Here is an 11,985-nt window from a genome sequence, read left to right as displayed (position 1 = left end):
CCCTCCCCCGTCCTTAAAAAATGTTTCAAAAAATTCAGTGAAGCAGCTGTCTTCATCTGGCGTCTTCCAGGGGCTAGGAATCTCATGGAATCCATTTTTTCAACAGATAATTCATTCTGAAAATAAGAATCTGTACAAAGACTTTAATCAGCGATTTTCTGCTTTTTTATCCTGGTGTTAGTGCTCAGAGCACCCTCAGCCGTGTCTGGATTTTGGGGGGTGGTTCGCTGTGGGTTTTTTTGGGTTTTTTTTTAATCCATTCCCTCTGTTTATTTTTATTTTTTTTTTAAGATTTTATTTATTTATTCGACAGAGATAGAAACGGCCAGCGAGAGAGGGAACACAAGCAGGGGGAGTGGGAGAGGAAGAAGCAGGCTCACAGCGGAGGAGCCCGATGTGGGACTCGATCCCATAACGCCGGGATCACGCCCTGAGCCGAAGGCAGACACCCAACCACTGTGCCACCAGGCGCCCCCATTCCCTCTGTTTAAAAACAAAAGCTTTACTCTTGCCCCTGTGATTCTTGCGTACCACCCTGAGGGGTCATGCTCAGATAAGAATAGTTGACTAAGGATTAGAAGAATATAGGAATGGTCAGGAAAAACCAGGGTATGTTTGGTGGCAAATCTTTAACCTTTGAGGTTAATCCCAGTGAAGAAGCCTTCCCACTAGGAGTCTCAGGGTTCTAGCAACAGAAGCAAGGTAAGGGCCCCAGAGTGACCTGAAGTTGATCTGGAGCGACCGAGACCGGGAGGGGTGGCTGGGGAGTTGGTACGCACTTCTGGCACTTGGTTAATTAATCATGTAAGTGAAGACAGGCTGGGCCCAGGGGGGTGGCCTCACGGGGACAGAGGCCTGAGTCACAGATGGCCCAGTTGGCAACATGACGGTTCACTTTTGGAAGAAGGGAAAAAAATGTGACCCAGCGTTTCTCAGAACAGAGCGGAGCGTGATTCAGCGAAGTCGCAGGATGCTGATCTCAGAAGTGGGAGGGACCGGCCACCACAAGGGGGCAGCACCTTCCTGGGAGGAGAGACTGAGCGGCCGGCTGCGCTAGCCAAGGAAGGGGGGGGTGGCGGTGTTTGGAGGGATGGGGGGAGGTGCAACAGCATGGTTTAAAAAAATAGGGCTTTTGTTAAGAGATGGGGCTACCTTGGGCAGGTGCTGATGTATGGACAGCCGTACCGCGTTACCTTAGAGCTTGAGATCCCAGAGTCCCCCGTGAATCAAGATTTGGGCATGTTCTTAGTCACCATTTCATGCTACACCAGAGGTGGCCGCATCATCTCCACTTCTTCGCGCTCCGTAAGTGTTCCTGGCCTGTCTGGGAGGGTGCGGAGGTGACAGCAGATGTCAGAACACCTGAGTAGGGCTTCAGGAGAAAACATCCTAGCTCTGAGGTCACAGACTCCTCAAGATAGGGAAGAGGAGTCAGTTTACCAAGCCACTCAGACACCCCAGGTGTCTGATGAGCATGTCCAGTTTGGGGGCAAAGTCTGAAGAGTGGAGGCAAAATGGGCTGAAGTCCTCACTCGGAAACATACTAGCTGAGAAACAGCTTCTTTAACCCCTTGGTTACAAAGCATTACTAACTGGGGATGTTAGTAATAGTCCCGTAGCAAGACTAGTTTGGATTCGGTGAAGAAATGGACAGTGCTTATGATCCCACAGTGGGTGTTCAATAGATATTAAGGCTCCATTCGTACATGAATTATCAACAGAGCCACATGATGAAGCAAATGCCTGAATGTCTACACGGAGAACAAAGCTTCGGGTGCTGCACTGAAACTTAGTCTATTCTGAATGGTAGAACTGCTTGGGGGGAAAGATCAGAGACCGAGTGGGGCTTAACCCTCACAGGTTCTTAGAAGAGGGGAATGGAGACATGGTCTGGCAGAGCAGGCCTGTTACTCAAGCCGCTGGAATGGCTGGGCCAAGGGTGGGGGAGCATGGTAGCAGGTGCAAATGAGGGAGCAGGGGACCTGAGGAAGAAGCCAGCTTCACAGACCGTTCAGGAGCCTCGGTGCGGGGTGGGTAGGGCTGTGGAAATCGGGAGGTACCTGTCCCCAGCCTCTCCCCTCCTGGCCCTGGTAGGTGATGTTGCATTACCGCTCAGACCTGCTCCGGATGCTGGACACGCTGGTCTTCTCCAGCCTCCTGCTGTTTGGCTTTGCAGAGCAGAAGCAGGTCCTGGAGGTGGAGCTCTACCCGGAATACAGGGAGAACTCGGTAAGGGGGTGAAGGGAGACTAGAGACTGCTCTCCCCACGAGCCCAGAGTTCTGCCTGCGGAGCCTCTGGGCTTTGTCAGCCGCGGAGACACTGGGAGTGGGCTTCGGCCTGGGCGGGTAAGAGTGACGGCAGCAGGATCGGGGCTTCATGCTCCCCGCCCTGCCGTCCACAGTACGTGCCGACCACCGGAGCGGTCGTCGAGATCCACAGCAAGCGCATCCAGCTGTACGGGGCCTACCTCCGCATCCACGCGCACTTCACCGGGCTCAGGTGAGGGAGCAGACACGGGCTCCGCGACTCCCCTGAGGGCCGGCCTTAAGCGCAAGAGCTTGCACCTTCCTAGCAGTGAGTTCTGGGGAGAGAGAAGGTCAGTGCCGTCCAGTAACTGCCACCCTCTTCCTGCGTCAGGTACCTGCTCTACAACTTCCCGATGACCTGCGCCTTCGTAGGTGTCGCCAGCAACTTCACCTTCCTCTGCGTCATCGTGCTCTTCAGCTACATGCAGTGGGTGTGGGGGGGCATCTGGCCCCGACACCGCTTCTCTCTGCAGGTCACAGAGGACCTCCTTCCCCTCCCCTTCGTGATCCTTCTTTGGTTGAGGAGTGGGCTGGGGCGCAGCCAGGGCCGGGGCGCGAGGGCCCTGATCACACTCGCTGCTCACAGGTTCCTCCCGCACAGGTGAACATCCAGAGAAGAGACCGTTCCCGAAAGGCAGTACAGCGAAGGATCTCGGCCCGTCATCCAGGTAAACGGGACGGGAGGGGGGCTCCTGTGTTATCCAGTACGAAGCTTTAGGCCCTCGCAGCGGGGCTGAGGGGCAGAGGACAGGCTGGGGGAGGTGAGCTTGGCCCCGCTGCCTGGGAGCAGCCGCATTAGCCCTATCCCGCCCTCTACCCACTTTGGAGGCACAGGGCCCCAAGGCCAGGAGGAGTCAACCCAGCTATCAGACATCACAGAGGATGGCGAGAGCCCTGAAGATCCCCCAGGGGCAGGTACGGTGCCGCAGCTCGCCCGCCCACCCTCCCCACAAGTCCTCAGTTGTCCCTTGCAGCCTCTTCAAGCCTGACCTCTGCCTTCCCCCTGTGGCTGCAGAGGGCCAGCTCCCTGAGGAGGAGAAGGCAGATCAACAGCCCTTGAATGGAGAGGAGGAGCTGGAGCCAGAGGCCAGTGATGGTGAGGGGCGCTCGGCACAGGGGTCTGGGTGGAATGGAGGTGGCATGCGGGTAGGAAGGAGGTTATATTGGTTGGGGGAGAAGAGGCCCAGGTTACTTAATTTCCCATTTGGGATTTTTGTTTCTCCCTCCTCTGGCCCAGGTTCAGGCTCCTGGGAAGACGCCGCTTTGCTGACGGAGGCCAACTTGCCTGGCCCTGCCCCTGCCCCTGCCCCAGAGACTCTGGGCAGTTCTGAACCCCCTGTGGGCAATCTCCGACAGCGCTCCACCTGTTCTAGTTCCTGAGGAGAACAGGGCCGAGTCCTCACATTCCAGTCCTTTCCCACCTGACCCCTTCCCCTCTCCTTCGGTTCCCCCAATAAACTATTTTCATGCCAGCTGCTTGCCTGACTCCTTGAAAGGGATTCATTGTCATTGGAGAACCCTGTGTTCCATGGGCATCCTCCCCGCCACCCTGCATTGGAGGAGGTGGTCTTGTCGGGGGCTGCCTGCTGATGGGGAAGGTCTCCAGACCTGGACCATTCTAGGTACAGCCGTCTCCATTCAAAGCCTAGAAAGTGCAAGGCGAGAAAACCTATCCTGCCTACTCCATCCACGTGACTCTGGGGAGGGGGATCCTGTAGGGCGGGTCTGGAGAGCCGGGCTGCATCATTCTGGCCTCTGCACCCCTCCCTTTCTCTGTCCATTGGGAGGCCGAAGACAGGAAATGACTGCCATGGATGTGGTAGGATTTTAACTGAAACAGCATTTTGAAGCCCAGGCCCCATGCTGTCACAGCTGTTTTCTCCTCTGATACCAGCCAGGTGGCCCCCTCTGTTCCCCTCCTCATCCCTCCACATAGCTTCAGCCCTGTGATTCTCCGCTCCTGGCTGCCTTCCACATTCCAAAGCCGTCTCTGAACCCAGGCATCCTGGCCTCCAGATGAAACAGCTGCTGTGGCTGCCCCCGATCCCCGGCCCCGTGACTCAGGCTCTCTGAAGGGACCAGCCCGTTTCTTGGCATTCACCGGGAAAGGGGGGGGGCAAGGGAGGGGGGCTAGGTGGTGACATCAGAGTGGAAGGGTATAAAAGCTGAGCAAAAACAGGACTGAAATTGAAGACACCGACAAAACCTGCCGGCTGCCTGTGCTCCTGGGGTCGCCCCAGCCTTGCACCCACAGACCTCTGGCCGGAGATCTACACTGCCGCCAGACCTCCCCGCTGGTGAGGGGCTGCTGGGGGCAGGGAAGGGGGGGTGGGAGGTGGGGGGCAGGGATTGGAGCTCCCTAGACAGGTGGGGGGGATTCCAGGGTCCTTAAGTTTCCCCCTTCTAGCCCATCTCTTCTTTCTCATTTCCGTCCGCTCTACTTTTGGGTTTTTGCATGTGTCGCTGACGGACAATTATTTTACTGAGATCTTTTCTTCGGGTGGCAGCTGGGAGTTATTCCACCTTTCTTCCCCAGACTGAGTAAATCATTTCCTCCTCTTTTCCCCTCCAGCACTTGGCTTATTCATGAACTGTTTCTGGTACTTCACCCATTGCCGGTCACACACCCATCTCTGGGGTCAGCCCACGTTTGTTGTTCCCCCCCCCAAACCAAGTCCAAAAGTTCAGAAGTCGGTTGACAAATAAGTGTGTCTGCCTCCTTTCCTCCTCTTTCCTGTTCACTTTTTGGCCCCCAGCTGTGTGTCCCAGTCCCCAGAGGTTTTGTTGAGGGAGGGGGCCTAGAAGGCATGGGGTTTGGACAGTCTTTACCTCTCCACCTCCTTCCCTTCCAGACTCCATGCTGGGCTCTCCCTGCCTTCTGTGGCTCCTGGCTGTCACCTTCTCCTTAGTTCCCACAACGCGGCCCTTGGCCCCTCAAGCCCTTAAGGAAGAGGAGGAAGATGAGACACCAGGGCCGCCTCCGCCAGCCGTCCTCTGTGACTACGACAGTTGCCGCCACCTGCAGGTGCCGTGCAGGGAGCTGCAGAGGGCCGGGCCCAAGGCCTGCCTGTGCCCTGGGCTCTCCAGCCCCGCCCAGCCGCCTGCCCCGCCGCGCCTGGGAGAAGTGCACGTCGTGGCCGAGGACAGCAGCGCCGTGGTGCACTGGTGTGCCCCCTCCTCCCCGGTCCACCAGTACTGGCTGCTGCTCCGGGAAGGCAGTGGGGCTACCCAGAAGGGGCCCCCGCTCAACTCCACGGTCCGCCAAGCAGAACTGAAGGGACTGAAGCCTGGGGGCGTTTATGTCGTTTGCGTGGTGGCTGCTAACGGGGCTGGAGAAAGCAGCGTACCCCCAGCAGGTGCAGAGGGCCTCGAGGGGGTGGGGGGCCCCGCTTTCGGGCCCTGTGGCAGGCTGGCTGTGCCCCCCAGACCCGTTACCCTGGTGCACACGGCCGTAGGGGTGGGCACGGTGCTGGCCCTGCTGACCTGCTCTGCTCTGGTCTGGCACTTCTGCCTGCGGGAGCGTTGGGGCTGCCCCCACCGGCCGGCCTCCCAGCCAACAGCAGGGCTCTGAAGCAGCCTGGGGGCCTCTCGGGCCCAGCTGAGCCCGGGCTTGGAGAGGACAGCTCCGCCTGGACTGCCTGGGAGGGGGCGGTTGCCGCTGCAGCCCTGAATAGAATAGAAGGCCAGGCGCCTGGGGCCCCAGCTGAGTCTCAGGGCTCAGCCCGAGAGCTTGTTCACCTCCCAAACTTTCCGTCCTGCTCCAGGCTGCGGTTCTGAAAGGAGCAGAGGGGTTTGGCAACTTTTTCCTTAAAGGACCAAATAGTAAATCACATACTGCCGTTCCAGGGGATAAAATCAAAGATAATATGTAGGTACTTCTGCAGCCACGTAACCATGTAAAAACATAGAAACCATTCTTAGCTCATGGGCCTTTTCTTTTCAAAATCAGGCGCCAGCTGTATTAGGCCTGTTGGCTGTAGTTAGCTGATCCCAATCCCTGTCATAGACCCTCAAAAGAGCCCTGTCACATTGGTGGCTTCAGTGGGATTTTGAGAACAATCACCGCGGGATGGGAGTTTGGGGCAAGACTACTCCCTCTTTTACCTTTCATGTAGATATTGAAGATGGGCACACCTGAGTCAGAATCCAGCTGTGTCTGAAGTGGGTGGAGATCAATGACTGGCATGGGGTAGAGAACCAGGGACTGCTTAAACTGCCGTCTGGGGCATTTCCCAGATCCAAGGATTTCCCCCACTCTCCCTCAATCTGTGTCTGTTGTATGTCCACTGTACCAACATTAAAGGAAATATAACAGGAAGACATTTTCATTTTTCATGACCCTTTTCATTCCCCTGTCCACGCACCTATTTCTCAGAGTAGTGGACACTTTTAAATTCATCTGTAAATTCACTGGATGTAGGGGCGCCTGGGTGGCTCAGTCGGTTGAGTGTCAGACTCTTGGTTTCAGCTCAGGTCATGATCTCAAGGTCATGAAATCAAGCCCCGAGTGGGGCTCCAAGCTGGGCGTAGAGCCTGCTTGAGATTCTCTCTCCCTCTGTTCCCGGCCCCCCCCGCCCAGGTAAATAAATAAAGCCTTAAAAAAAAAATAAACCAACTGGATGTAGAAAAGTCTGAGTTGCTACAGAGTATAATCCTCATTTTTGCTGGTCTTACAACTTTTAATTATAGAACCAACATTTATACAAATTTCAAATACTGCTGAAGAATACAAAGGAAAGTTCCTCTTTTTCTCAAGAGGTAATCACCCCTAGCAGAGCAGATTTTTATTCAGTGACGGTATTTTCTTTGTTCACTCAATAGATGTTCCATGTGGGTAATCATAGCCTCCTTGGTTATGTTAAAGGCTGCACAGCTTTCCGTAGGACGATGATCCTTGACGGACAGAAGCCGTGGCTCTTTACTGGAACATTTGTCTTCAGTGCTGTGGGGATCTTTATGTATCCTCACGTTTGTGATTTCTATAGGGTGCTTACCTGGAAGTAGATGAAAGACGCAGTATCGGGGTGCCTGGGTGGCTCAGTCGGTTAAGCGTCTGCCTTCAGCTCAGGTCATGATCTCATGGTCCTGGGATTGAGCCCCACACTGCGCTCCCTGCTCAGCGGGAACCTGCCTCTCCCTCTCCCTCTGCTCCTCTCCCCTGCTAGTGCTCTCACTGCCTCTCTCAAAATGAATAAATAAAAAATCTAAAAAAAAAAAAAGATGCAGTACTATACAATTAATGATTTTTTTAATCATTGGACCTCAGGATAAATTTAGAATAAATGCGTTCTCTCTAACAACTTACCACACTGTAGTGAATACCGTGTCCGTTTTATTTGCTCCCCTATTTCCTTGACATTTATTCATTTACAAATGAGGGCCCAATCTCTCATTACAAGGCCTGCTCTGCATACATTTACTCTTCACAAGAGATAGGATCGGCTGGGAGGAGGCGAGGAATTTGAAGCTCTAAAGGGTTTGAAGCGACAAGTAAGGAGTTGAGTTAGGATGCTGTGGAGAGGGAACATAGCATAGCGGTTTAGTGAATGCGTGCCGCATGGGTGTGGATCCCAGCTTGGCTACTTACCAGCTTGGTGACTTTAGGTAAATTATCTCCTTTTTCTGTGTTTCCTGTGACTAATAATAGTATAATCATACAGATTGTCGTGAGGATTGAACAGGCATTAATCACGTAAGTCTCTAGTGGAGCTGGGAGGTGGAAAGGGGGTGGTCAAGGCAGGATTCCCTTAGAAAGCAAACCTGGGGTCCAGTCTCAAAAATGACTGGGACTGCCCGGACATCCCAGGCAGAGGGACTGGTAGGTGTAAAGGCCTGGACGAGCCTGAGGGCCTGTTTTGTAATATGCACGAGTTAGCAGCAAGTGGTGGGAGATGACACTGCGCACTACCAGTATTTACACGGTACAGCCTTGCCAGGCACCCAAGGCAAGTGCTTACTGTTCTTTTACAGACAGGACTCTAAACAAACAACAACAACAAAGAAAACGGACGAAGCCGGACTACTAGCACTTAAATTTCATCCTAAGAGACTAGGTGTCATGGAGAATTTTTAAGCAGGGAGGTGATGGCAGGATCAGATAATCGTGTTCTGCAAAGATCCTTTGGCAGTGGGACGGAGGATGGCTCAATTCCCCGGAGAGGATGAGGGGGTCAAAGACCACGCACATTTCTATGGTTCCAGATCAACAACGCCAAATAACATTCCAATTGGTTGCGCCCTGGGACCCCATGGAGAGCTTGCTACAGTCCGCCCACGGGTTTCAGGGCCGCACCACCCTTCCTCCCCACCGCCGCCGGGCGGCCCAGCTGGGGGGTCGCCTCCCGGGCCGCGACCCCGACGCGCCACCCGTCCCCGCCCGCGCCGGGTCCCGGCGGGTGGGCCAGGCCTGTGTTTTCTGGCTCTCGGCGGCACCCGTCCACGCCCGCTTCCACGTGACCCAAACAGATCCGGGCACTTCCGCTTGCCCTCGGCTTTCTTCTCGTCCGTGTCCGCTGAGGGTCCAGAGCCGGGTACGCGAGAGAGCGCCCAGCTGGGGCGTCGGGGGCGGGACTGCGCGCGGACCGGCGGCACCCCGCGCTGACCCCCACCCCCCCCTGCGCCCTCCTTCTCGCCCTCCCCCAGGTCCCCGCAGAAGCGGCGGTGGCGGCGCCATGGCGGAGCTGACGGCTCTGGAGAGTCTCATCGAGATGGGCTTCCCCAGGGGACGCGCGTAAGGCAGCCCCCCAAACCCTGGCCCGCGGGCATCGCGGACCTGTCTGGCCTTTCCCCCAGCCTGGCCTCAGGCTCCACGCCCCAGCCTGACCAGCACCATGGCTCGCGGGCGCTATTCACGGTGTTTCTGCCCCCAGGGAGAAGGCTCTGGCCCTCACAGGGAACCAGGGCATCGAGGCTGCAATGGACTGGTGAGCGCTCAGACCGGGTGGCAGGGGCCTGGGGGACTGCTGGGAGGGGCAGCGTCAGTGGTAACCTCCCTCCCGACATTCCCTGCCAGGCTGATGGAGCACGAAGACGACCCTGATGTAGACGAGCCGCTGGCGACCCCCCTTGGACATGTCCTAGGAAGGGAACCCACCTCCTCGGAGCAAGGTGGCCCTGAAGGTCCTGACTGAGGGACGCAGTGTGATTATTCACGAGGGCTCGAGGAGGATGAACGGGCAGTAATACTGATTGCTTGTTTGTAGGAACCGGCTCTACTGCCGGAGAAGGCAAACCCGTTTTGAGTGAAGAGGAGAGACAGGAACAGACTAAGAGGTATAGTAAGGAACAGTGTCACGTTTCGGAGGGTCACCTTCCATCTGTCCACAGTACACAAGTCTGATGAACGAACTGGAACTTTACACTTTCCTTCTGTCCTGCCTTGGCGGTTTCCTTTCTGTTTTTTTTTCATCTCTCTGGATACGTGTTCTCATATTTCATTTTGAGTCCCTGTTATAAACTCAGCTTCTCGATCTATGTCCATTTCTTTTGAGCTCTTTCTTTTCTGCAACATAGGATGTTGGAGCTGGTGGCCCAGAAGCAGCGGGAGCGGGAAGAAAGAGAGGAGCGAGAGGCTTTGGAACGGGAACGGCAGCGCAGGAAACAAGGGCAAGAGTTGTCGGCTGCTCGACAGAGGCTTCAGGAAGATGAGATGCGCCGGGCTGCTGAGGAGCGGAGGAGGGAAAAGGCTGAAGAGTTAGCAGCCAGGTCTGGGTGATGGGGATGTTGGATAATGAATGAGATGGGAAGCTAGGTTTGCTTTGTCAACGTCTGACCTACTTTCTTTCTGTCTGCATTCCAGACAGAGAGTCCGAGAAAAGATTGAAAGAGACAAAGCAGAGAGAGCCAAGAAGGTAGGTGATCGGGAAGACACTGGGGTAAGGAAGTAGATGGGCTAGTAAAAAAGAGTGCCTTTTCTAGCTTCAGAAGGAAAGGATGGGCATTCGATGTTCCTCTCAAGAGTGGGTGAGAGCCTGATCAGTGTTTTCCTTTGTCTTCCAGTATGGTGGGAGTGTGGGTTCTCGGCCTTCTCCACCAACAGAGCCAGGTCCTGTTCCCTCTTCTCCCAGCCAGGAGCCTCCCACCAAGCGGGAGTATGACCAGTGTCGAATACAGGTACTGATTCTAATTCCTGTCTTGCGTCTGGGACCCCTTCGTTGGCCTATGAGACACCTGGCTCAGAGGTTTATGCAGTGAGATTCTCTTTGCCAAACCTCTCCCTTCTTTGTAAATGACTTTTGAAATCCTATCTCTTCTACTCTTAGGAAAGATATCAACTTTCTCTTGCCCCAGTCTTAATTTAAATCCATACCTCCCTCTTACTCAGCAGTTACATTTTTAGTTTATGTTTTCATTTGGTTTATTACGTAGCTATTTGCACGATGGGGTATTTATCTAGATATTTTTGTATGATTTTTATCCTTGTGTTTGTTAAAATGTGAGGAAGCTGGAGCCTCTCTTCACTGCTTAGTAAAGCAAAGAATAAGTGGTTGTTCATTAGGGTGCTTTAAATAGTGATTATGCTGGTTCAGTCTCTCGAAGAGGAAACAAACCAACTTTGCAGCTCTTGTTTTCCTTACTTGGGCACCTCAATCAGTTTTGATGCTCAAAATACTGTATTTCTTGCTTGCCTTCAGGTCAGGTTGCCAGATGGGACCTCACTGACCCAGACTTTCCGGGCACGGGAACAGCTGGCAGCTGTGAGGCTCTACGTGGAGCTCCACCGTGGGGAAGAACCTGGGGGAGACCAGGACCCTGTGCAGTTGCTCAGTGGCTTCCCCCGGCGGGCCTTCTCCGAGGCTGACATGGAACGGCCCCTGCAGGAGCTGGGTATGCCGTCTGGGACCAGAAACAGGACTTAGGGGAGGGGAGGGGATGCCTGAGAAAGGAAGGAGTGCCAGGAGAAGACTTTGTGGAGATGGTGTGAGGCCAGAAATTTTGGGGGGCAAAAGACAAGGGTCTCTGTGGTCAGAGCTGTTTTCTTCCATCTTCAGGACTTGTGCCTTCTGCTGTCCTCATTGTGGCCAAGAAATGTCCCAGCTGAGAGGCCTTTATCCCACCATCCCTCTCTGACCTCTTCATCTTTGATAAAGCACTGACATCTCCTTCCTAATAAATAGACCCTCTGAGTTCTGTATGTGCCTGACTCCTTCCTGAATGGCTGGGAGGGACAAAACTGAGGCAGAGGAGGAAGCCAAAGAGAAGGCATTTAGGATAGACCCTACTTTTCATCTTAAGTTTCTTTCTTTCTTTGTTTCTTTTGTCAGAGAGGGGGAGAGGGCACACACACACACACAACCAGAGGGAGAGGCAGACAGGAGAAGCAGGCTCCCTGCTGAGCAAGGAGCTGGACAGGGCACTCGATCCCAGGGTCCTGGGATCATGACCTGAGCGGAAGGTAGATGCCCAACCCACTGAGCCACCCAGGCGTCCCTTTTTTTTTTTCTTTATAAGATTTTTTTATTTATTCATTTTGAGAGAGACAGCAAGAGAACAAGCAGGGGAGGAGAGAGGGGCAGAGGGAGAGGCAGGCTTCCTGCTGAGCAGGGAGCTCCATGTGGGGCTCGATCCCAGGACCCTGAGATCACAGTCTGAGGTGAAGGCAGACACTTAACCAACTAAGCCACCCAGGAGCCTTTCATCTTAAGTTTCTCACAAAGAAACTCAGTAACAATTTCTGGG

At 54.5% G+C, this 11,985-nt stretch overlaps 3 protein-coding genes across 7 annotated transcripts in view; all 3 read left to right on the top strand.

Moving 5' to 3' along the window:
• Nucleotides 1–3,779, top strand: part of BSCL2 (BSCL2 lipid droplet biogenesis associated, seipin) — a 9,688-nt gene extending 5,909 nt beyond the window's left edge. For 3 of the 4 annotated variants that reach the window (XM_008707517.2, XM_040639247.1, XM_008707519.2), the window contains exons 4-11: nucleotides 1,162–1,305; nucleotides 2,095–2,229; nucleotides 2,403–2,500; nucleotides 2,639–2,780; nucleotides 2,909–2,975; nucleotides 3,136–3,222; nucleotides 3,323–3,403; nucleotides 3,545–3,779. In XM_008707517.2, the coding sequence (XP_008705739.1) occupies nucleotides 1,162–1,305; nucleotides 2,095–2,229; nucleotides 2,403–2,500; nucleotides 2,639–2,780; nucleotides 2,909–2,975; nucleotides 3,136–3,222; nucleotides 3,323–3,403; nucleotides 3,545–3,687 (897 nt within the window). In that variant the 3' untranslated portion in view covers nucleotides 3,688–3,779. The remainder of the gene's footprint in view (nucleotides 1–1,161; nucleotides 1,306–2,094; nucleotides 2,230–2,402; nucleotides 2,501–2,638; nucleotides 2,781–2,908; nucleotides 2,976–3,135; nucleotides 3,223–3,322; nucleotides 3,404–3,544) is intronic. The other variant, XM_008707518.2, reaches the window with a different exon arrangement.
• A 354-nt stretch (nucleotides 3,780–4,133) lies between these two features.
• On the top strand, nucleotides 4,134–6,621 carry LRRN4CL (LRRN4 C-terminal like). The gene is made up of 2 exons (XM_040638736.1): nucleotides 4,134–4,604; nucleotides 5,160–6,621. The coding sequence occupies exon 2, from the start codon at nucleotides 5,165–5,167 to the stop codon at nucleotides 5,876–5,878; it is 714 nt and encodes a 237-aa protein (XP_040494670.1). The 5' UTR covers nucleotides 4,134–4,604; nucleotides 5,160–5,164; the 3' UTR covers nucleotides 5,879–6,621.
• A 2,146-nt stretch (nucleotides 6,622–8,767) lies between these two features.
• Nucleotides 8,768–11,440, top strand: UBXN1 (UBX domain protein 1). Of its 2 annotated transcripts, none has more exons than XM_040639246.1 (10): nucleotides 8,768–8,837; nucleotides 8,950–9,037; nucleotides 9,177–9,230; nucleotides 9,320–9,414; nucleotides 9,510–9,579; nucleotides 9,820–10,011; nucleotides 10,106–10,157; nucleotides 10,306–10,419; nucleotides 10,941–11,133; nucleotides 11,298–11,440. In XM_040639246.1, exons 2-10 carry the CDS (start codon nucleotides 8,979–8,981, stop codon nucleotides 11,345–11,347), a joined length of 879 nt encoding a protein of 292 aa, XP_040495180.1. In that variant the 5' UTR covers nucleotides 8,768–8,837; nucleotides 8,950–8,978; the 3' UTR covers nucleotides 11,348–11,440. The 2 variants fall into 2 exon arrangements, with proteins under 2 accessions (XP_040495180.1, XP_040495179.1); XM_040639245.1 differs by having other exon boundaries at nucleotides 8,769–8,837; nucleotides 9,320–9,426.
• The last annotated feature ends 545 nt before the right edge of the window (nucleotides 11,441–11,985 follow it).

Source organism: Ursus maritimus, unplaced genomic scaffold, assembly GCF_017311325.1.
Source record: "Ursus maritimus isolate PB19 unplaced genomic scaffold, ASM1731132v1 scaffold_23, whole genome shotgun sequence".
Taxonomy (NCBI): domain Eukaryota; kingdom Metazoa; phylum Chordata; class Mammalia; order Carnivora; family Ursidae; genus Ursus; species Ursus maritimus.
The sequence above is the reverse complement of the archived record's forward strand: the minus strand, read 5'-3'. Positions and strand labels throughout refer to the sequence as shown.

Excerpts from the sequence above, each read along its gene's own strand:
- LRRN4CL (XM_040638736.1), top strand. The coding sequence starts at position 5,165 with ATGCTGGGCTCTCCCTGCCTTCTGTGGCTCCTGGCTGTCACCTTCTCC.
- UBXN1 (XM_040639245.1), top strand. The coding sequence starts at position 8,979 with ATGGCGGAGCTGACGGCTCTGGAGAGTCTCATCGAGATGGGCTTCCCC. Across the intron at positions 10,012-10,105 it reads GCTGAAGAGTTAGCAGCCAG|ACAGAGAGTCCGAGAAAAGA; the intron begins GTCTGGGTGATG and ends TCTGCATTCCAG. Across the intron at positions 11,134-11,297 it reads ACGGCCCCTGCAGGAGCTGG|GACTTGTGCCTTCTGCTGTC; the intron begins GTATGCCGTCTG and ends TTCCATCTTCAG.